The sequence below is a fragment of the Vanessa atalanta genome, chromosome 30 (genome assembly GCF_905147765.1).
Source record: "Vanessa atalanta chromosome 30, ilVanAtal1.2, whole genome shotgun sequence".
NCBI classification, from domain to species: Eukaryota; Metazoa; Arthropoda; class Insecta; order Lepidoptera; family Nymphalidae; genus Vanessa; species Vanessa atalanta.
The window spans coordinates 4,593,772-4,617,291 of NC_061900.1; the positions used below are offsets into that span (position 1 = coordinate 4,593,772).

At 35.7% G+C, this 23,520-nt stretch overlaps 2 protein-coding genes across 10 annotated transcripts in view; one reads left to right on the plus strand and one right to left on the minus strand.

The window, feature by feature from the left end:
- Positions 1 to 209: 209 nt before the first annotated feature.
- LOC125075243 lies at positions 210 to 8,454 on the minus strand. Its single transcript, XM_047686941.1, has 4 exons — positions 8,032 to 8,454; positions 7,674 to 7,764; positions 7,177 to 7,295; positions 210 to 5,425 (listed from the first exon to the last, which is right to left on the minus strand). The coding sequence occupies exons 1-4, from the start codon at positions 8,171 to 8,173 to the stop codon at positions 5,250 to 5,252; spliced, it is 528 nt and encodes a 175-aa protein (XP_047542897.1). The 5' UTR covers positions 8,174 to 8,454; the 3' UTR covers positions 210 to 5,249.
- A 445-nt stretch (positions 8,455 to 8,899) lies between these two features.
- LOC125075366 overlaps positions 8,900 to 23,520 on the plus strand; it is a 37,183-nt gene continuing 22,562 nt past the window's right edge. For 6 of the 9 annotated variants that reach the window (XR_007120201.1, XM_047687106.1, XM_047687101.1 and 3 more), the window contains exons 1-16: positions 8,900 to 9,313; positions 12,659 to 12,787; positions 14,455 to 14,587; positions 14,958 to 15,037; positions 15,917 to 16,024; positions 16,141 to 16,220; positions 16,676 to 16,755; positions 16,831 to 16,954; positions 17,249 to 17,385; positions 18,006 to 18,128; positions 18,538 to 18,652; positions 19,447 to 19,513; positions 19,595 to 19,733; positions 20,063 to 20,147; positions 20,820 to 20,886; positions 21,977 to 22,041. Coding sequence is in view for 8 of the 9 variants with exons in the window: in XM_047687106.1 (XP_047543062.1) it covers positions 9,059 to 9,313; positions 12,659 to 12,787; positions 14,455 to 14,587; positions 14,958 to 15,037; positions 15,917 to 16,024; positions 16,141 to 16,220; positions 16,676 to 16,755; positions 16,831 to 16,954; positions 17,249 to 17,385; positions 18,006 to 18,128; positions 18,538 to 18,652; positions 19,447 to 19,513; positions 19,595 to 19,733; positions 20,063 to 20,147; positions 20,820 to 20,886; positions 21,977 to 22,041 (1,787 nt within the window). In the remaining variant the exon portion in view is untranslated. The remainder of the gene's footprint in view (positions 9,314 to 12,658; positions 12,788 to 14,454; positions 14,588 to 14,957; positions 15,038 to 15,916; positions 16,025 to 16,140; positions 16,221 to 16,675; positions 16,756 to 16,830; positions 16,955 to 17,248; positions 17,386 to 18,005; positions 18,129 to 18,537; positions 18,653 to 19,446; positions 19,514 to 19,594; positions 19,734 to 20,062; positions 20,148 to 20,819; positions 20,887 to 21,976; positions 22,042 to 23,520) is intronic. The other 3 variants (XM_047687102.1, XM_047687109.1, XM_047687103.1) reach the window with 2 other exon arrangements.

Sequence of the window (23,520 nt, forward strand, 5' to 3'; positions counted from 1 at the left end):
AATTAACATATTACTGATACATAACAGTTATATCTTTTCAGGGTCCATGTTAGTACGTCAGTTTATTTATTATATCATAATTTCTAAATATCTGCATAGATTTGGATGTATGTGGTATCGTTAGAATCCTTACATCATCTGGAGTGAGACTGTCTATTTCTTTTTTTAAATTTCGAGTTCGTTTTTCAGCAGTCATGTTTTTTTTTCTTTTGACATATTCATAATTATTCTTTTAACATATTATAATAAATTGAATAATATAACACGGTTTTCATAATTTTCAATATCTTAGTAGGTACTTAAATTAATTTTGTCAATATTCAGATACACAGTTGGTTTTTACGGTTATTACCTCTGAGAATTGTTATCATTTTTCTATATAAAAAAACAACGTTATTCTTAAATATACAAACTTCTTGGAATAAAACCTATAATTATATAATAATGCATAATATATTAGGCTTATAACACACACGCGTATTCAATTATCAGCAACATGTCTACAAAAACCATCAACGCTAACAATTTAAAATATAAAAAAGTGAATATTGCTTTAATATAATATACCGGTATTGTATGGTAGACAAACTCTAAGTTAAAAACTATCTAAAATACACGCTATCTTTGTTGAACTCCATGTGTGAGAAAGAGATAGCATTATTTTTAGTCCTGTCAAATTGGAGATTGCTAGCAATTGTGTATATTTCAAAATAATTCAACAACGAACTACATCATTGGCACCACTTTTAATTTGTGTATATTATAAAGGGAATGACTATTTAGGTAAATCTATTTTCGAGGAAATTTAAAATTGTTAATATTAGATATATCGGGAAAAAGTTACGTGAAAATTTTTAAAAAAATATTCAAATACTGTTCTTTCGTTGAGTATATTTAAAATATGGATATATTTATCGTGAATTTCAAGTCAGTCAAGCGTTAGTTATCTGATACGTGTGTCGAAGCTTAATGGTAACATTGCTTTATCACACACAATCCCTAAACAGATTAATTTAACTGATCTCATATTTGCCATCTCATTTTAACTTCACACATGAGAAAGGGATAGCTTTAGTTCTGTCAATTGTAAAAGAATTAGTACAGTTTAGGGATTGTGCGTATAAAATTCAGCAACTCTACACAATACGAGATCATTTTGAATTGCTTATACGTTTTTTACGTGGGATGAAAGTTTATGGAAACTTGTGCCTAAAATCACACGAGTTTAAGTGTCAATAAACTACTAAAAATCTAATTGACTATACCTAAACGACTTAGATTATCAAAGGGAAAATACTGATATTTCTTTATCTAGATCAAGCAACATCATAATAACGATAATCTTTTGAAAATATCTTAGAGAAAAGTGAGGATTTTTATTTTTAATCAAATATTATATCTGGTATTAAAGATAAGTTGTAACGTCCTTTCGTTAAAATAATTTCAAGATTAATACACCAGATCCTAATTATATATATACTTAGACAAGTCGATTTGAGACTAACAGACCAAAGTTCAAATATTACTTTTGATTTAACTACCAAAGTTCGTTCGATAAGGTCAACTTTTGGAAGCGGAATTAGTATTAGTATCATTTTACATCCACGATTGGCCAGACCAAGGAACCCCTCAACGATCAATAGCATGCTAACTACGCTTGGTTCTAAAAAATGTTTTTACAGTAAATTTAATAACTGGATATATCCAGTTTTGCTACATCTGTTACATTGCCACGCGTCGTGGGATCCGTTGATTAAGTAATGTGCGGTGGCGTGATTCAAGCGATGAAATGTGTTCAGTGAAATTATCAATTAATTTGACGACACTAAGTTTGGGTAATTCTGTGTGAATTTAAATTAAGTATTGTATTTTAATTTGACACTCTTGTATCTCACATTGATCAGGCAGCTTGTAATTTTAGTTACAAATTTAAACTGTAGTTTTAATAAAAAACTTTTTGGAACTTTCGCTGCGTACTTAATTCAGCCATAAATATTTACATAATCTGTTACAGGCATTGCTATTTAAAACATCGGAACAATGTAGAGTGAAACGCTATCAATAGAACGAGATGGAGAACTATTGTTTCATTAGTTTACTACGACGCAATCACAAGAGATTTAAATATTTATTTGATGTTGATGTACCTTTTAAATACCGAAATGGGCCATTGGTTAGAACGCGTACATCTTAACCGATGATTGCCAGTTCCAAAATCGACAAGCATCACTGAATTTTCATGAGCTTAATTTGTGTTTATAATACATTTCGTGCTCGGTGAAGAAAACATCGTGAGGATACCTGCATGTGTCTAATTTCAACGAAAATTTGCCCCCTTGTGTATACTAGCCCAAATGGAACAGAGTGGTCGAATTAGCTACAAAACTTCCCCTCAATTAAGAAGAGGCCTTAGCCCAGCAGTGGGAAATTTACAGGCTTACACATTACACGTGTGCCTTTTAAATAAATCATTAAATCTAACATTAGAAGTTTAATTATAAGCCTAATTCCAATACTAATTACTGCGATCCACTTAAAGATTGATGTCAAGCCTTTACGACACCGTGAGTACTAATTAATAGCACATTAAACTCTGGTCTGAAAGTCAATGAAGTTTAAGCTCTAGACACGCTTGCGATACACAAATGATCTCTTATATAAGAGTACCTCTTCATTTATAATGATCTATTATGAAATCTATGAGGCTTTAAAACTCGTATTTAAGCCATCGTTTATTTATCATTTGAGAACGCGTCTAGAGGTATAAGTATAGCTGAACGTCATCAATTCGAAGCACTGTAAAGTTTTATTATTAATAGCAGTGTCAAAAAGCATATTTTTATTATACATAGGAAACATTTGTTATTAAAGCATTCGTTGCCTACAAAGCACTTCGTTACTTAAGATATTTATGTGATATTTTATATGTATGTTATAACGCAATTGATGAATAGGTTTAAACATTTAATAAAACATTATAAGAAATAAGATACGTAAAAAATATATAAAAACAAAAAAACATCACATTGAACTACAAAAAAAAAAACAAGTTTAAGCAATATTCGCGGTATTTAATGGACTTGTATTAAATTAGTAGTAATTTACTTCGAATGATATATTCAACCGCATTGGACTGCTTGGTGGTATAAGCTCTAAGCCCACTGGTGGGACAGTTATGGCTGCCAATTTTACTTTAAACAATATTTGATTTCGTACATCACGAATTAATGTGTGAACGAAATTGATAATATATAGAAAACACAACATTTGAAAAAAAAAAAAACCGAATTGATAAAAACAAAACACTTGTGATAAATCATTGAAAAATACGAAAACGAAATTTTCGTTATGCGTATCTAATTTTACTTAAAGCTAATCTATAATTACATAATGGCGATTATTGCACGAACCCTAAATCCATCTAATCGAACGTCAAAAGAAATCTAGCGTCTCACAAATGAGCTCAGAATCTACGCTACTCTAAACCAACTACAGCCTATTCCACGAATCGAACTCCTAGGGAACAATATACTCGAATCTCATTGGTCTAAACGCGCCGTTAGCGAGCGATAAAAATCCACCATATAAGATAATCTTGAAGCGTTTTAATCAATGAGCGCACGAGGACAATTCCCTTTGGGAGCTCGTTTCGTGAAATGGTCTCTAAGCATTGCATTTATTACTATTAACTTGCTACGTCACTAAGATATTTGGCAAACATTTTTACTTGGATTGGTCGATTTGCAACAAACTTTACACACTCTAATACTTTTAAGCATAAATTTATATATTTTACAATTTCTTTAACAGACCTCTAAAACGAAGTCGACTCCTTGACTATAATTCTTTTAAGCATTTCGTGTGACGGTTGAAATAGTCAGTTTCAAGCGGACTTAAATCGCGTATAACATTGTAAACGACAACAATGAACTATTATTATTAAAAGTCGTAATTAAACAATCAATTTGTCGTGACACATTGGGCTATTATTTTTGCAAGCATAAGCATAAATTTCCATAGTGTGTCCAAACTTCAATTCAAGTCCAGTTATTAGATTCAAAAATCGAACGCCAGGAACAGGCGTTACTTTGATTGCTCGTTATGCATAACGACAAGAGTTGCATATCGATAGAGTATCGATAGTTAAGGTGTTAGCAATACTATCGATAGTATTGCAAAAACCATTACTTTTAACCTAAACTATCGATAGTGCAGCAATGCTGGTAACGGCCGTTAACGAACAAATCTTTCCTCTATAATTCAATATCAAAAGTGACGGAAACAAAACTGTGTTGCCAGCGTTTGCAAATAATTTGCCATATATATTAATTTTTATAGTTAAAATTATTTATTTTCATGTCGTATTTAAAACAATTAAAACTGTAAAATTCTGAAGTATCAAACCGATTCAAATATTTCTTACTTATGGTTAAAATGTTTAAGTACATTATTATAATAGAAATCAGCGTCGCAGGCAGGGTCCTGAGCGCTCGAAACGTCGGGATGTTAAAATAATTAATATACGCGATTAAATCCGTTAAAAACTAGTTTTATTTCAATGTGTAATAATCGCGAAAATCTAAGACAACATTAAGGTTTGAAGACCTATTCGTTTAACGCGACTGCCTAGCGATTTGTGTAATATTTTCAAGGTCGATGTATACATGTGTGAGTTACCTTATTCCAATATAACTTTAAATATCTCAACAGATTTGGATGTGTGGGATATCGTCAGAATTTTTATATCACGCCGAATGACATATTTTTTTTTTTTACGTTTCAGTTCGATTTTTGGCAGGGATGTCGTGTCTTTGATTAGAAATTAATTTAAGCGCAACAATACGGGCTCTTTTCGTTTCTCATTTTTATGTAGGACTTCGTACCAATACAACAAATTTGCAACCATAATGTTTTAATTGTGTGTGCCTATGCTCAAGAGTCCTACAGTCTGAAAATGAAGATTATGCCCTTAGCAGACCCTGGCTACGACGGCGACACATATGACAACCAGATATAAACTACAATTTTATTGATTTAATACACAAAATAGTATGTTCTATGCAAGAATACTCTTAAAAAAAATACATCAAACTGGTTTCAATGAAATAAAAAAAAAAGTAATATTTCACTATTTCCGTTTATATTCTGTGTATTTAATCATTTAAAAAAAAACAACGTTAATTTATAAGGCCCCTATTTCATCAAGTGCAGGAAAAAACACAGCCATATTCATAATGTGTCGACACTTATCAGACGTGTTTGTTTTTGATGGGGTTGCCGGGTTTCCTCCTCCTAAAGTTGCCCATCTGTCGTAATATTTGAGTGTTCTCATCGTCCACGTCCCGATCCATACCCGAGGTTCCGGGTATCGTACCCCACAGTTTCAGTTTCGATGGTAGATATATTAAACCTAATAGCGTTATTACTGAAAATAATTTAATTGATATTTTGTATTGCTGAGCTCTAATGAGTATTTTATTTCTTATGTTTATTGATAATAGGCTATTTGACAATGCGAAAAATAAAGTGTCAATTATTGTATTCAGTATATATTATGAGTTCAACAATGGCTATTTATTAAAAGTTGAAAATAATAATTAATTCATTCATAAATCCATAAATAAAAATACATTTTTTTAAACTTTTGTCACGTGACACAAAACGCTCCTGGTCGGGCATATTATGACGTCACTTGCTGGTTAACCTCGTTTGCTACTGTATGTGGATTATATGTGCCACAGATTACAATACAAGCAAGTGACGTCACCGACCCCATTGCAGCGCCATATTGTCAAAGAAGCGTTTTCGCGCGCTATTTAAATATGGAATTTTTAATTTGATATTATTCAGCAACTATGTACTAGAATTTAAAAAAAAAACAATTTTTACTGGGTTCCTTGACCTCTACTAAATAATATAAAATGGATTTTAAAAACCAGTCAAATAGCCTATTGTAGATATAGATAAAATTTCGTGTGCCTCGCCGTTACTCGCCGTAAAGGTGTATGAGTCGTACGAATATATTCTCGATTAGACATGGAACCGCATTTTGGAATAAAATTTAAAACATTATCTTTTAAGAGAGAAAATATTTGTTCAAGGATTGCATAATTATATACTGGTTGTTCTTTTATTAAATAAATAAATAATAATCAATAAAAGATATAAATTTCTGTTTCCCGTTCAGATAGAAACAGACACGGCTCTATAGCCGCGTCAGAAATTTCGTTTAAATAAAAAAAAAAAAACTGTAAATAATGTGTTCATGATTAATTTCTACTAAATTACTCGTAGTCGCAATGAACACAAAGGCATAAATTCGCGTAAATTTCTATCATCGTATTAATAAAAACGTATGGTAAAAACTTTATAATATTTCGGTCCTTCGAGCCGGATAACAATACAAAATAATTAGTAACGGAACTTGAAAAGCGAGAATTAACTCTAATCTATTTATAAGGCTGTAAAGTCATCTTCCAAACACAATTTTGATATTTAATTGAAGGAATATTTCTCATTGGTCGAGATCTCGTACCATCTATGAAATTAATTATGGATTCGCGAAAAAATCCGTTTCAAATACCTTCGAGGTTGATATCGGAACTTTGGAAGTAAAATTAAAGTGGATACGAGTAGTTAAGTGGTATAGTGTTGTATTATAAATAAAGATATATTGGACAGAAAAATATTTTGTGCATAATATGGTAGTATAAGCAAATCACATATATATGTAAATGTAAGTGATATTCTTTAACTCAAGTCAAATCAAGACTTGGAATGGAACTTTTGCACAGTCGGAGTATATTATATATATATATGTTACTGAAAAAGCTCGAACTCTTAAGATGTACCTTACATCTTAAGATTTTCCAGTAAATCGTAAGATTTACCGACATGAGTTGGTGAATGTAAGTATTTATTATAAAGGGACGACTTTTTCGTACTTTTACCATTCCAACCTAACCTAACTTAACATGTAAATCCTAAGATTTATCAAGTGAATGATGGTAGAAGTTTGAATCCCAAAGTTTTATGGACATTTACCATTCACTATTGGTAGATCTTAGGTTTTACTGGAAAATCTTAAGATTTAACTAAGACATCATATGTCATGAAGGTTGCATTAGCTGCAATAAAAATATCCAAAACTAAATATAATAAAATGGCAATACTTACTATTTAATATGCAAGGAAAAACCACATAAAAATTGAGATTAGTCGAGTGAAAGTAGAAGGCCTCCGTGAAATACAATATGATAGTCAAAAACAACGACCAATAGCCCATTGATACCACACTGAAACAAAACACATAGATTGAATAACATTTAAAAATAGAACTATGTGATCCTTTACAGTGTTACTTTTTAAAACATTATTGGTTTTTATGGACAAGATTTCCTTCAAGCAGCCGGGAGCCTGTGCCTCGAAATGCAAAATAAGCTATTGGTTTTTTGTGATACATGTAGGTGGACCAGCAAATGGGCCTCTTGATGGTATCACCCCCGTCTTTTATTCATTCTTTACATCACCAATGCGCCACCAACCTTGGGAACTATGATGTTATGTCCCTTGTGCCTGTATATACACTGATCATCCCACTCTTCCATAATACAACAATACCAAGTACTACTATTAACAATTGCTACAGCAATACTAATAAACAATTTACTCACGGTCTGTAGTGTATGTATAGTGTACAATGTATCAAAGCAAGCGCCTTCAGGACCGAATACATTCCAAGCATTCGGGATATTGTGAAGTCTCCTAAAATTAACATTTATATATAGCAACATTTATTACACTTTGGTTATGTAGAGGATTTTTTATATGGCAACATTTACGAAAGAACTTTTGTTTATAATTAAATATTATCTAATAAATATAATAAGGTCTCTTGGTATTGCTACCTTGGTATTATGTTCGAAATTTAAAGTTTAACCGGTTGAAATACGAAACTTCGTAACAACGTTATAAAATTAAACGTAACTTCGTTATAAAATTTGTGATTAATATCCTATTAATAATACTTACCGTCTAGATGTTCATTGTCACCGTTATTGCTTAAAAACGATCTTCTTTCAATATACGAACGTCCGGCCGTACCGAGATCCATGAAAGCTACGAAGGCTATCCAGCCTCTAAACGCATATAAAACTTTATTTTGAACTGCCATAGTGCATTTAATTCAATGACTTATATCTTCACCCACGTTATGACCTGTCGAACTTGAATTCAAGAGCTAATTTATACATATAAATTATAAAACACACGGCATATACTTGTCAACTTATGCGTGATTTCATAACAGCCTAGGAAAGGATAATTGAATTAACCGGGTGACTGTTCTACACGTAAATATACGCGCGTAAGTTTAAGCGTGCATCGCACTGCGGTATTTTACCTGCATTAGACATTTTCATGCAAAATTTATAATTAGATGTTAGCATCGTCGAATTTTCGCGCAGGGCATTGTAATGTCATTGTCACTGTCAATCTGATAAGATTATGTACATTTCTGAGTTGCAATTATAAAAAGTACGTCATATTTAAAACTAGTTATATAAACTTAAAGATGGTTACTAATAAATAGTAATGTGTTTAAAGCTACCTCTTTTATTTGTGTCTTGTATTTCAGCCAACTTTTATTAAATAATTAACAATTAGTGATTAAATCTTAAAAAAACATAAAAAGATATATTTTCAAATAAACCTTTAAAATTCATACTTTAACTAATCTTGGTATAAAAATAATTAATAATTTTTCTCCAATTATATACATTTATTGATTTAATGTCTAAAGAAATTCTATATATATAAATAGTTGAAATTTTGGTATTGCCAAAATAAAAATTAATATCTCACCGCGGCTGGTCACAAATACCTAAAAATATCGTCGCCATATTGGTATTGTCAAAAAGTTCGGGATCCATCGGTGTGAAGGAAAAAATGGTTTTTCTTTTCATACAATGCGTATTGGAACCGTCCGTGCATTCTAATTGATAAAGCTGTGACCTTAGATGTTTCGTTTACACTATTTCGTGTACAGAACACTTTTTGAATGATGTTTTCAATGGGAAAATGTTCGGACCGTAGTAGGTCGGGTACTGATTCAGAGGCCGGTGGTTTGGTGAAGACGTCTCTGCCTACGGACGAGGTAGCGTCTGCGGTAGCGGCGGTGTCTGACGAGATCGGTGATATCTTGAAGGATGAGCTAGGGGACGCTGAGCTTGCAGACCTCAACGCGGAGCTCGATCTCCTCGTGGAACTGGCAGACGCTCCGCAAGAAGACTTTCCATCTCTATTCGAGATCGCTGTAAGTTTATAACCTCGATTTCCCTTTATATTGGTATTGTCCGTCTCAATGTCGTTGACCTTTGGTTACTATTTTGACATATAATGTACTTAAATAATATATGACATAGCAGTACGTCCGAAGTGAAATTTCGCTCAGCATTAATTATGAAAACGCTTTAAAATCTCAAAATGCTAATTAGATATTGAGTAAAAGTAGAAAATTTACGTACTTACGTGATTACTAATTATCATATCAAACAATAAATATTTATATAAGCCAACAATTTATCAATCAATTTGTATGAGAGAAGACTGCACAGTTTATTTACAACATGTATAATTATAACAAATATAAACACAGAAATAACTTACATAGTTAAGTCACGTTTAGATATTTATTACATATCACATCAGTTTATTTTATTTTTTTTTAAATATCGATCATCGGCTTAGACTATAATTTTAACAAATCCAATGTCAAATATGAACATTAGTGAAATAGAATCTTATAAGCAGTTTTGAAATGACGTTTTAGCTTTGAACCTGAACTCCAAGTAACTCGGTCAAATATTGTATGTACAATAAGCAACAAATTCTAATTCAATTTTCACCTAAAATTATTGCTTACAGTATAATTTTTATAAGAAACTACTTTGATGCAATTAAACATACTAACATTAAGTCCTTAAATATATACAAATATTAATTAAATATTGTTACTCTATAAATCTTGACCATTTGGAATGGTAGCAAAAAAACCTAGCAGCGTATTCCCATTGAATAGCAATCCCTGTCACCAGTGGAGGCAATAAGGCGAGGTGTTATACTTTTAATAAAGCATTTTGCTCAACTACTCCAAGTGCGTAGTGTTTCGACAGCAAATGGGACAAAAAAAATGTAATTTGACATAAATTAAACACACTACTGTAATTGTCATATTCAGTGAATTAACTTTCACTAAATACTTGTGTATTTATAAATTCACCAGTTGATACACTAAAGTGCGTAGATTCTTCCATAAATAATTAAAAAATAAACGGTTTCCTTATTGGATATTATTTATAATACGTAAATGTCAAGAACTGGTAAACCTATTATATGAACTTGGTGTCGTGTTTATAAATATTTCTTTGCCATTTAAATCACTTGACACACTCACACATTATAAATTTAATGTTGCTAAAATTTAAACTTATATTTACTTGGTGGTGTGGCTTTGTGCAAGCCCATCTGGTTCGGTACCACCCACTCATCAGATATTCTACTGCCAAACAGCAGTACTCAGTATTGTTGTTTTCCGATTTTAAGGGTGAGTCAGCTGGTGTAACTACAGGCACAAGGCTACACATCTTATTTCCCAAGGTTGGTGGCGCATTGGCGATGAAAAGAATGGTTAATATTTCTTACAGTGCCATTGTTTATGGGGGATGGTGACCACTTTCATCATAAAAAAATGATAATATATCCTATTTTTTGCGTCATTGAGAGTATGCACTGCCACAGATTCTACCATTGTAACCGACTCATTAGCTCACAATGCAAGTGAACTGTAAGGTTCTTTATGAGACATTTATTTTGTTTGGTAATGTGTAGCGTTTTATGATGTTTCTAAAATCATATTGTATATTGAGATAGTTCAAGAATGTTCTGGAAGAAATGGAATAGATTACAAAACTAATCATTAAATAAATAAGACAAAAACTAGTTGCCACTCTCAGCTTTACTCACTTTTTAGTGGATAAAAAGTAGACTTTGTCCTTTCTTCAAGTTCAAGCTTGCTTCACACCAAACTACATCATATTTGGATTAGTTGTTTGGCTGTGAAAGTCCAGTAGATTTACAGCATATATAACATTGATGTGGAAAAAGTTTATTAGTTTTCTATGTTGTCTTGGGTCTGGGTGTTTGTGGTGCCGTCGCTACTTCTGATTTTCCATAACACAAGTGCTTTGGCTACTCACATTGGGATCAGAGTAATGTATGTGATGTCGTCCAATATTTATTATTAGTATAGATCTGGTGTTCTCCAATGCTCGAAATTAGACCTTAATCATTATTGAAGATACAACATATATGAATTTGTACATTTCAAATGTATATTTTTTAATTACCATAATGTTTTTATTGATAATACATAAGCACAGATGATAAAAAGGTTCTGAACTGTTTTGTCTTTAGTCTGTTTTTATACAGAAAAAATAAAGACTTATAAATATAACCAACTGTAATAGCATATAGCATTACGTGTTCACAAGACATAATCAGAACTTCATGAAATTAAAATGGTCCTAACAATATTTTTTGAATAAATCTTTTCTCATTTCTAACAAAAAAAAAATATATATATATATTTTGCTAATCCATCTATATCCCAGAGTTAGGGCTGAACATACACAAAGATAATATATAAACATACGAACTGAGCAACTCTGTTTTTCGAGTCCTTTTCATTACTTTTTTAGCTTTTAATGAATCTAAATGGTAACTTTTTATTACATATAACATTACACAATAACACATGCATTGATAATGAATTTAAAAATAGTTTAAAAAAATATATTATTAACGTTAATTAAATGAAAATACTGGTCAGTTTCGTGTAAGAGAATTTGGCTCGCACACACATTCACACACATAACATTTTCTATCGCTAAACAGCGATGCTTAGTGTAGCTGTCAGTTTGAAATATCCAAGTGGTTTGCAAATAGTTCAGCTATGTTGTGCACTACTGAGAGTTTACGATGAATATATCTTTATTTATAATACAACACTGTTACACTTAACTACTTATATACACATTAATTTTCGATGACAACTTCGCCGACAAAAATAAAATTTTAAGGAATGACTTAATATCACAGATTATATTAAAGATCTCGACCAATGATATAGCGTCAATTCAAGGTCGTATTTGTTTATTTGCCTTTTCTTCTGTGATTGGAATAGACTAGTAATTGGAGTATTTCATACCATGAGTAATCATACTATGCTCTATTCCAACGATATCACCAATTTGACAGCAAAATGACGCGATATAATTTGTCGTGAGCTCGATTAATCTATGATATTCACTATGGATTTGCAAAAAAAGATATCGTTTTGAACGTCGACGAAACTGTTACCGGAATTTTGGATGTGAAATTAAAGTATTTAAGTGTAACAGTGTTGTATTATAAATAGAGATATATTAATAATAAACTCTTAGTAGTGTCTATAGCTGAGTTATTAGCGAATTGTATCAAATACGTAAATAAAGGTTTGTTTATCTTTATTCCTACTTCCATTGGAATAGGATATAGGTCAGTTTTTTTTTAAAACTTTTGTAATGTATAATTGTTAAGATATTTTTTTCTATACTTTCAGATTGGTCACCGCGCCTCTGGCAGTGGTTCCTCGTCATCATCATGGTCGGGAGGCAGGGGGGGCAGATCGAGACGGCCCCATCGTCCGCAGCGCGTGTCACGGAGGCGTCCTATCGCTAAAGGGAAAGAAGTAAGATTAACTGTCCAAATTTTTCATGATGAATACGCTACGATGGGCATAAGTTTGAAGTTCATAATGATTGAGTATGTTTCACTTTTGGTAGTCTTATACAGTGGTTCCCAAACTTATTTTTCTCGTGGACCACCTATTGGCATGTTTCCGTAACCACAGTTTGAGAGAAACACTAAAATATGAAGTAAATTTAAATTTGTTTAATATTGGTGCTTTTAAATCTGCTCTTAGTAACCCTATGAGTATTTCAGCAATTAAAGTCTATGAATTTGTTAGTGATTCTCTCAAACTGATGAAGAAAAAAAAAAAACAACATCTTATGGACCCCCAAATTTTTAATTCACGCCTACGTAGACCCCCCAGCAAGTCTCCCGTGGACCCCTGGGGGTCCACCTGGACCACTTTGGGAATCACTGGTCTAATACATTAATGAATCGTTAAAGAACGTTTGTGTTCTAAAGGATATTACAACACTAATGACTAGGCATGTATCCGATAACCGAAACTGGTCTAAAATCGTGTGTCGTCGATTCGATGTTGACGAGTAACCGTTTTCACCGCATCTAAAAAACTATGAATATCGTTCTGGTACGTCAAAGCATTCAAAGTACGGTAACATGAAACTCATGAAATATTCGCCGTCTCTCTTTAACTTAACAGTAACCCGTCTGTGAGAAAGAGACGAAGCGAACGTGAAACCGATTTCGTAATCGCATTCGTTTCATCTCTTTCTCACATATCGTACGATTTAAAGTTAAACAGAGACGGGGCGACATCTAGAATTGGATGTGAACACCGATATTTTCATCTTAGGATATTTCTGTACAAAGAAAAATGGTTGACATCCTCTGTAAAATGGTTCATAAGTGTTTGTTAGCGCCCACTCGATTGGAGTGTATCTTGATCTGATTTGATTTACTAAAGTAGTAAGGTACTTCAGTTAAATCCTTTGTGAGAATGTATGAGTTTCTCGTTAAAAACCGTTTGATATAATTATTACTTTTGTATATATTTCTTGATGTAAAACATCGGGAGCTTCGGGGTAAGGAACGACTCGTGTGTCGTGACGGCAGACGATATTACGCTCTTATACCTTTGCCGCTCTCTAATGTCGACTCTTGTGATTATTATAACTATGTATGTATAACACAGCAACTGAGCCCGCGGATGTTGTAAATTAAATAAATAAAAAACCCTAACGCATTCACGGGGAAATCACTGAATCGATTTTGATGAAATTTGGCGTGAAGCAAGTTTAAATTTAGGAAGGAACCTAAAATGAGCGAAGCCACAAGCGACAACTAGTAAAAAATATGTGGTTACTTGGTGGTAGGGCTTTGTGCAAGCCCGCCTGGGTAGGTACCACCCACTCATCAGATATTCTACCGCCAAACAGCAGTACTCAGTATTGTGTTCCGGTTAGAAGGGTGAGTGAGCCAGTGTAATCACAGGCACAAGGGACATAACATCTTAGTTCCCAAGGTTGGTGGCGCATTGGTGATGTATGGAATGGTTAATATTTCTTACAGCGCCTTTGTCTATGGGTGACCACTTACCATCAGGTGGCCCTTTTGCTCGTCCACCTACCGATACCATATAAAAAGAACTTAGGATCATTTTACTTTTTCCATATCAATAAAATCTTAAATGATTCGGATGCGCAGATGTGCCGGCGGCGCAGCGCGGTGGCGCGGCGCGCGGCGTCGCTGCGCGTGCGGCGCGTGGAGGTGGTGTCGGACGCGTCCGACGTGGGCGCCGACTCCGACTCCGACGACCAGTGGACCGAGCTCGACAACTGTGAGTCTCGTGTGTCCCTTGACTACGCAACGTTACAAGTATTATCTCTTTTCTGCAATACGACCCCCCCCCCCTCCACAAATCAATTTTGAAGTGACAAGTGCGATGATAAATTAGTTCTAGCGTTCATATAGATTCACATTGCATTCAAAATCTTCAAAGATTTTAAATGATCAAGTATTATTTTTTTTTTATTAAAAATTGTATGCAAATTCTCGTGTGTTGTATCTGTGCTATTGAATGACTGAGGAGTCGGGTCAGGTCGTGTAAAATTTCAACTACATAAGATTAGAGGAAGCTTTCAGCTTGCAGGATCTGACCGAATCAAATTATCATTGCAATTTAAATAAAACTCTATATATTTTTACAGCTGGCAGCACTGATACCTCTTCGGGCAAGGATATAGGCGGATTGGACATTGAATGTCCGTCTTATCAGCATAAAGGATCGGTAAGGAATACTGTAATATTAAAAATCACACGTAGGTTAATTAAAAAAAAAAAAACACGTAACTAATCTATTTTGACGACCTCCGTCGAGTCGATGTAGAAAAAGTTCATTAGTTTTCTACGTTCTCGGGTCTGGGTGTTTGTGGTGCCGTCGTTACTTCTGATCTTCCATAACACGAGTGCTTTGGCTACTCACACTGGGATCAGAGTAATGTGTGTGATGTTGTCCAATATTTATTTATTTTTTTTTTTTTATAGTTCAGATTAAAAATTTAAATGTTAACACTGTTTCTAATCTTACACTTCCTAAAACTAACGCAACCGTTTTATTAATTTAAACAATTTTTACGAATTAGGGAACTAGTATAATCATTACGTATTATAAGACTAAGTCGGTTAGTTTTATTTTCATAAAATTGTCGAGATGACATTACAGTAACAGGCTGCAAATTTCCTTAAGGCTAAGGCCTCCTCTCCCTTTGAGGAGAAGGTTTAGAGCACCATCACGCTGCTCCAATGCGTGTTTGTGGATACACATGTGGCAGAATTTCGTTGAAATTAGACACATGTAGGTTTCCTCACGACGTTTTCCTTCACCGCCGAGTACGAGTTTTTAAACACAATTAAGCACATGAAACTTCGATGATGCTTGTCTGGGCTTTGAACCCGCAATCATCGGTTAAGATGCACGTGTTCTAACCACTGAACCATCTCGGCTCTTATCTTCATCTTAACATAAGATTTACATATTGATATAAGTTCATTTCAATGAAATGAGTTCAAGAAATATAACGACATTTAATCCAGTGTGTAGTGTGACCAGTACAATAGCGCAGCGTTGACAGGCAAGTTGTTCTAAAAATGTTTTGAAATTCTTCAGCAGGTGGACCCCCCAGCGATGGGCCAGTTCCTGTTGCCTCTTCTCAGTGCTGACCCGACCGCGCCTGACCCCGAACACTTTCTGATCCGGCACGAGGATATACTGCAGGTTAGTTTTGATACTTTTAACTTTTTCTCAACCATGAACACCAATGATTATTTAGATTCAAGGTCATTAATTTATTACCCGATGGGTCTGACTATGGAACTCTTGATATGTTACAGCTTCTCGCATCTGCAGAGGACAGTGTTCGGGACGAAATGCCTCTCGAAGATGACGCAGCTCTGGACTCGGCGCCTGACATGTGAGTCCTTTGCATGTTGTATATTACAATAGATCTGATAACGCAACACGTGGAAAAGAGCAGTTGGATTATGTGTAGAAGGTCAATAACCTTTTAATGCTCAATTTCGATATGATAAGTATATGATAAGTATTTCGTTTTTATATACATATATAGATTTCGAGATCAGTGGTGTAAGTAACCCCCCCCCCCCATTTCTAAAACAGTTGATGTACGAATCGAATCGCATTCCATTGTAAGCCTGTGTAATCACAGGCACAAGGGACATAACATCTTAATTCCCGAGGTTAGTTGCGCATAGGTGATGTAAAGAATGGGTAATATTTCTTACAGCGCCTTTGTCTATGGGCGGTGGTGACCACTTACCATCAGGTGGCCCATAGGCTCGTCCGCCAACCAATGCCTTAAAAAAAAAAACTTTGAAGTATTGTCGTAATGCAATGCATCTGTTTTAGGTTGAGCGGTGACATTTATGAATGCGAGGAGCCAGTGGTGACCCCGGAAGACGAGGCCGCGCTATTGCATTTCGTTTGTGGTACGTAAAACCTTTTTTTTTAATCTTGTATGAATATCACAGGCGACGGATTACTAATAGAAAACTTGTCCCCAGAAGCTGAGCAAGCGATGAACTCGAAGGAGATACCGTTCAAGCCCGTTGAGGAGTGGTTGCTGGGCGTTTATCATTCTTGGTGTGAAATAAGTGCTCTCATGTATACACTCATCGGGACCAATATGTAAGTATATCATCAAATAATATTAATAATAATAATCATATAATTTCAGGCAACAAAAGTCCATACAGATGAGTTATATGGACCAATTTCAAATTTTTTACAATGTTATGTTATTGTTGGTAAAAAATTATCCTTAAAACTATGTAAGGTTACATCATTCAACTAAACTATTACTTACTAAGCAATTCAGAAGTAAACTACTTCATATGTATAAATCTGCTATATGTGTGACTATATGATCTGGGAACGGTTGAACCGATTTCGACTTATATGTAACAACGACCCCCCCCCCAGGAGCGTGGATATGGTGAAGTCGGACTGGTCGTACCGCGCCCGCTTCGGCTGCCACTGCCGCCTGTGCCTGTCGCTCGCCAACAACGCGTCGGCGCTGCACCGCTTCCTCGCGGCGCTGCTCGCCGACCTCGCGCACGGTATATATCGTATATGTTGCTAAAATAGAAGCGGTTAGGTATTTCTTGTATTGTATCTTGTGAATTTAAACCATTTAATAGCACATGATATCGGGGCTTGATTCATTTGTGAGCCTGTAGCCCATTCGCCACTGTAAACATTTTTTTTTTTTTTAATTTATTTCACGAATATTAATGTGCCTTTAAAAAAACATGTCTAGAAGTGCAAGATGTAGATTCTAAAGTTTATAATGATAATCAATAAGATCTTAGCATGTCTTGGGTATTTATTAGCGCCGGTACCGTCTGTAAGAAGTTTTTTCTTCTAGTAATTCTGACGTTCGTGTGCTGAGGTGGACATTTACGGTCACGTGGTCCATTTGCTCGTTTGTTTTTTAACGCCTGCTTTGTGGCGAGCAGAATAGTTTACTACAATTCAAAATCTAATATTAGCTTAAGTTATTGCTCCTTTCGGATCGGTATAACGGATAGTAGGTAGATGTATAAAGATGCTAGTGTTGCTAAGAAAAAAATGCTTTTTTAATTAAATAACCGTAGCTTATAATTAACTGTAAGAAGTCATTAAATGTTTGTCTCTCCCATTGATTTTTATTAAATCGTGAACAATTATTGCTTTCTAGGTGGCAACACAGTCTCCATCGGTGCGAACATAGTTCGAGCGCTCCGCCTCACTCCGGGCAGGGATAGTCGGCCAGCTGATTGGGACCTCCAGAGGCTACAGCGTGTCAAAGTTTGTGATGACGGTAAAATTATTGAATTATTTTTAAAAACAATTTAGTTAAAAAAAAAATACGTGTGCGACTCGGGACGCCCGACAGAAGTGATAACTGAAACTATCCGAAAATTAGAGAGAGAGAAGAATATTGCTATGCCGTATGTGTGAGAAAGGGAAGCCAGACAGACTGTCGCAGTAACGCGTTACGTAACGAAGCGGTTTACCCTCCCATAAGAAGTTATCACTTCAATTAAATTAAAATATCCTCTAACTAGTACTTTCGGAATTTTTAAGCTAAAAACTATTGGAAAAGTATTTTGTATCGAGTCAAACTATCAAGAAAAACAGTAATAATTGTTTTACGTCGATCGTATTACCTATTGTGATCTATTTTATAGCTTTTGAATAAAAATGATATGGTTTATTAATTTTTCCAGGTGCCTCGATTATTCAGAATCATCTAATAAGGTTAGCGCGCGAGAACGAAGTGGCCGATCAGATCGTCAACAGCATCTGTCTCTGTCGAGTTTATGAACGACCGTTTGATAAGCAGTGAGTAATTCGCTTGTATTCAGTTAGATTTTTTAACGACCGAGTCGAGTCGAGTGTTGTGTACACCGGTTCTCATGGGTACGCCACGTTCGTTCGTACAAAAAGTTCGTTAGTTTTCTACGTTGTCTCGGGTCTGGGTGTTTGTACCGTCGTTACTTCTGATCTTCCATAACACGAGTGCTTTAGCTACTTACGTCGGGATCAGAGTAATGTGTGTGATGTTGTAAGTACTTCGGATTTTACATTATAAATAGTGGACAACGTTTGTTTGTGTACACACACACACACACACTGGTAAAGTAGTATGACGTATGGTAGTGTCAAGCGTGACACCAACACGCACATAGATAACAAAGTTGCCACGTTTGTTTAAGTTCTTTAGTAATACGACACTATCTAGACTTATAAATAATTCAAGTATACAACGATAATTTGTCAATTTTTCATTCAAATATTTACAATTATTTACTCTAAAGCAATATCGTTTATCGAAGTTTTCACTGTTTCCAATAATGAACGTGTCATTTATGCGTGTAAGGAATAGAAAGGGTCTAAATATTGATCCTTGAGGGACCCCGCTTAACTTTGACCACAGGAGACGTCGTATTTGTTTGTCTTCCAAATTGTATGGTTGAGATAAGAAATGTCTAATGTGTGACGTTTATTAAACTATTCCTCCAATCAGAGATGAGTTTCCGTCTCGTCGGAACATCCGTCCCTGTGTCACGGGTGAAACAATTAACTTTTAAGTTTTTTTTAGAATTAAAGTCTTGATGTAATGTTTTTGTTCTCAGATACGCGATGGAGAGACTGTGCAAGCTGCTGGATAATTTTAAGACCGCCTCGTCTATTACTTTTAAGGTATTGTACGGGATGTCGTCATAAGTCTCTTTTTATTCTCTTTGTTGCTCCCCCCTCGACACTAAGGCTCGCCGTCCGCAGGTGGAGATGGTCCCGGAGGAGGGCGCGGCGTGGGGCGAGGCGGCGCGGGCGCGGCTGGCGCGCTGCCTGGCGCCGCACCAGCGCCGCTCCACCAGCGAGCGGCTCGCGCACATGGCTGCGCGCACCGCGCCGCACGACCGTACGTACGCACCCGCACACGGGGACTATTGTTAAACCACGCCGAGGGGATTGGCCGTCGTCAATCCGCGGGGCGAGCCCGAGCCGCCACGAGACGAGCACGTTGATGTTTTTGTATTTTTTTTTATTATATAGATACTCATTATATTCTTGGTGCTGGTACCCTCCATACATGTCATACCATTCAATAAATACGGAACAGACTAAGTATAAATGTGGCAACCCTGCAGCAATCGCGACGAGCGGCATTTCGCGATACTTCAAAGGCGATGGTAGTTTTTTTATACTCTGCGGTAAGCTGTGTCCTAATCTGTAATGTGTATTTGACAGTGAGCGCCTGGTCGGGCTACAAACATCGCTGCGACTGTCTCACTCCGAGGACCCTGTGCGCTCAACAACGAAAGCAACTGCTGAGGTAATAAACTTACAAGTCTCAAGACCATCCCGTACTAAATTTCCCAAGCATAGTCGCTAAGTTGACGAGGTCAGCATGTTTACTTTTAATTTTAAAAACTAATGAGGTAGGATCTCAAGAATAAACTTGTAACCCCTACTTTCCGTTTGCATACGGTACAGAGAACGTTTTTGGGCAATGGTATACGCACATATAATAAAATACCGGGAAATGTAACCAATTTACCATTTACTTAATTAAAAAGTTTATTAAGACTAAATTAATAAACAAATCTTATTATTTATTAAAAGTGTATTTAAAAAAAAAAGCGTGGATTTAGGCTGTGGTTCCGTCCCCCCCCTAAACTAATATTAATGAACACTCAAGACTGTCACCTCACATATAAAATTACTTTTGAGTTTGGATGTATAGTTTTTAGATAGAACATAGTTTATTTCTACCCCCCCCCCCCCCCACTTTTATCCATTACAGGACACTGATTATTGCAAAAAAAACACTGTAAATCTGTTTATATCTGTTTATGGACGATATCAAATCAATTTTATTCGAGTAAACTTCAATTACTCGAATAAAATTGATTTGATATCGTCCCCTCCAATACGATGGCTTCCATCAGAGTTTATGTAGGATGTGTGATCGTTGATTTTAACATATATAATTTGTATGTTTCAGAATATCCTTCTTCGGTATGATGCAAACCGTGAACGAGTTCAATGGGACTAAGGATGTGTTAGACAAGGTAAACCTACGATTATAAACGCTTAAATATAATTATACGACCTACTGGAGCGAGAGTTATTTAGTTGAGTTTTAGTTCGTATAATAGAATTATACTTTGGCAGTAAAATTATTTATTATTATTATTCCAATGGAATTCGGTAATTTTTTTTTTTTTTATGGCATTGATTGGCGGACGAGCTCATGGGCCACCTGATGGTAAGTGGTCACCACCGCCCATAGACAAGGGCGCTGTAAGAAATATTTCTTACATCACCAATGCGCCACCGACCTTGGGAGCTAAGATGTTACGTCCCTTGTGCCTGTGATTACACTGGCTCACTCACCCTTCTAACCGGAACACAACAATACACTGTACTGTTATTTGGCGGTAGAATATCTGATGAGTGGGTGGTACCTACCCAGACGGGTAAATTTAAATGCGATTCGCTAATATTTCAGTTATATTGTGCACTACTGAGAGTTTGTGATTAATTCTGCGTAACATACATATATAATTGTATTTAACTAACATGACTTTATTTTTAGATGTTGGGAAAGAAGAGTAACTACTGAGTTTCTCGTCAGTTCTTCTCGGTAGAATCTGTATTCTGAACCGGTGGTAGCTTCACTTAATATAGTGTGTTAAATGACGATTCAAAAGTACTTATAAAAGCCTATTTTAATGAAGTATTTTACTTGATTTGTTTTAAATATATCTTTATTTATAAAACAACACTGTTACACTTAACTACTTATATCCACTTTAATTTTGTTTGCCAAATAATCAACATTTGACCTTGAATCGACGCGACGTCATTGGTCGAGAGCTCGATTAATCTGTGATATTCACTGTGGATTTGCGATTGGCGTTTGAACGTCGACGAAACTGTTATCGGAACTTTGGAAGTAAAATTAAAGTGGATATAAGTAGTTAAGTGTAACAGTGTTGTGTTATAAATAAAGATATATTAATCGTAAACTCTCAGTAGTGTTTATAGCAGAGTTATTAGCGAATCGTATCAAATACGTGAATCTAAGGTTTGTTCCTTCTCAATAGACTATAGATGGTCTGATCAGTCGATATATATTATTTTAAATATTTATTTCAGGCGATAGACTCGAAGCCTGACAGTTCGAGCAGGGAGTTGCAGCAAGGGGACGGGACGGGCGCCAAGTAAGCGTGTTATAATTTTAGCAACCAGTAGCACACACATACACACACACACACACACACACACACACACACATACACACATACACACACACACACATACACACACACACACACACACACATACACACACACACACATACACACACACATACACACACACACACATACACACACACACATACACACACACATACACATACACACACACATACACACACACACATACACACACACACACACATACACACACAAATAAAACAACAGACCACGGCCTCGCTTAATTTTTATTTTCATTACAACAGATCAGTACGACATTCAGTAATTCACGAATAATAATATTAGACGCGAAAAAGGTTAAGATGCACGCGTTCTAACCACAGAGAGCCGAGACGGCCCGTTGGTTTCGGGTTCAAGCCCAGGCGCACCACTGAATTTCATGCGCTTAATTTGTGTTTGTAATTCATCTCGTGCTCGGCGGTGAAGGTAAACATCGTGAGGAAACCTGCACGTGTTTAATTTCAACGAAATTGTGCCACATGTGTGGACCTACCCGCATTCGAGCAGCGTGGTGGAATATGCTCCGAACCTTCTCCTCAAAGGGAGAGGAGGCCTTGGCCCAGCAGTGGGAAATTTACAGGCTGCTAATGTTATGAAAAAAGTTTAGCAAAATAAATAGCGGAACGAAAAGGCTCACGTATACCAAGAAAATGCGAACAGGTCCTGTCATCTCTAGGCATCGTCCTTTTATATGTTTACTTGGTATATAGCATTAGCATTAGCAGCCTGTAAATTTTCCCACTGCTGGGCTAAAGGCCTCCTCTCCCTTTGAGGAGAAGGTTTGGAGCATATTCCACCACGCTGCTCCAATGCGGGTAGGCGGAATACACATGTGGCAGAATTTCGTTGAAATTAGACACATTCAGGTTTCCTCACGATGTTTTCCTTCACCGCCGAGCACGAGATGAATTATAAACACAAATTAAGCACATGAAATTTCAGTGGTGCCTGCCTGGGTTTGAACCCGAAATCATCGGTTAAGATGCACGCGTTCTAACCACTGGGCCATCTCGACTCCACTTGGTATATAATGTTAACAAAATAAGAGTACATCTAATAATCACATACCTTAAATTTTATATACGGGCAGTCCTCGTATTGTTAGGTTCACGAAACGACGTAAGTCGAGACGTATTAGATTGCTTCGTTTTTTCTTCTTGCTGTGACATTGACCTCGCGACAATTGAATTCTCCTGTGCCGGAATTCGATACAACAAATTACGTAAGCTTCGGGAATAGTGTCAAAACATAGTTCGATGTAACTCGAAACGACGTAAGCCGAGGACTGCCTGTACATTGTTTATACTTTACAACTGAACCGAATCTGATGGAAGCTTCAACCCCAGGGATGGACGTAGACTTCTTTTCATGCCTAACACCTTACTAGCAATCGCGAAAACGCGAGAGTAGCCGCGGGCTACA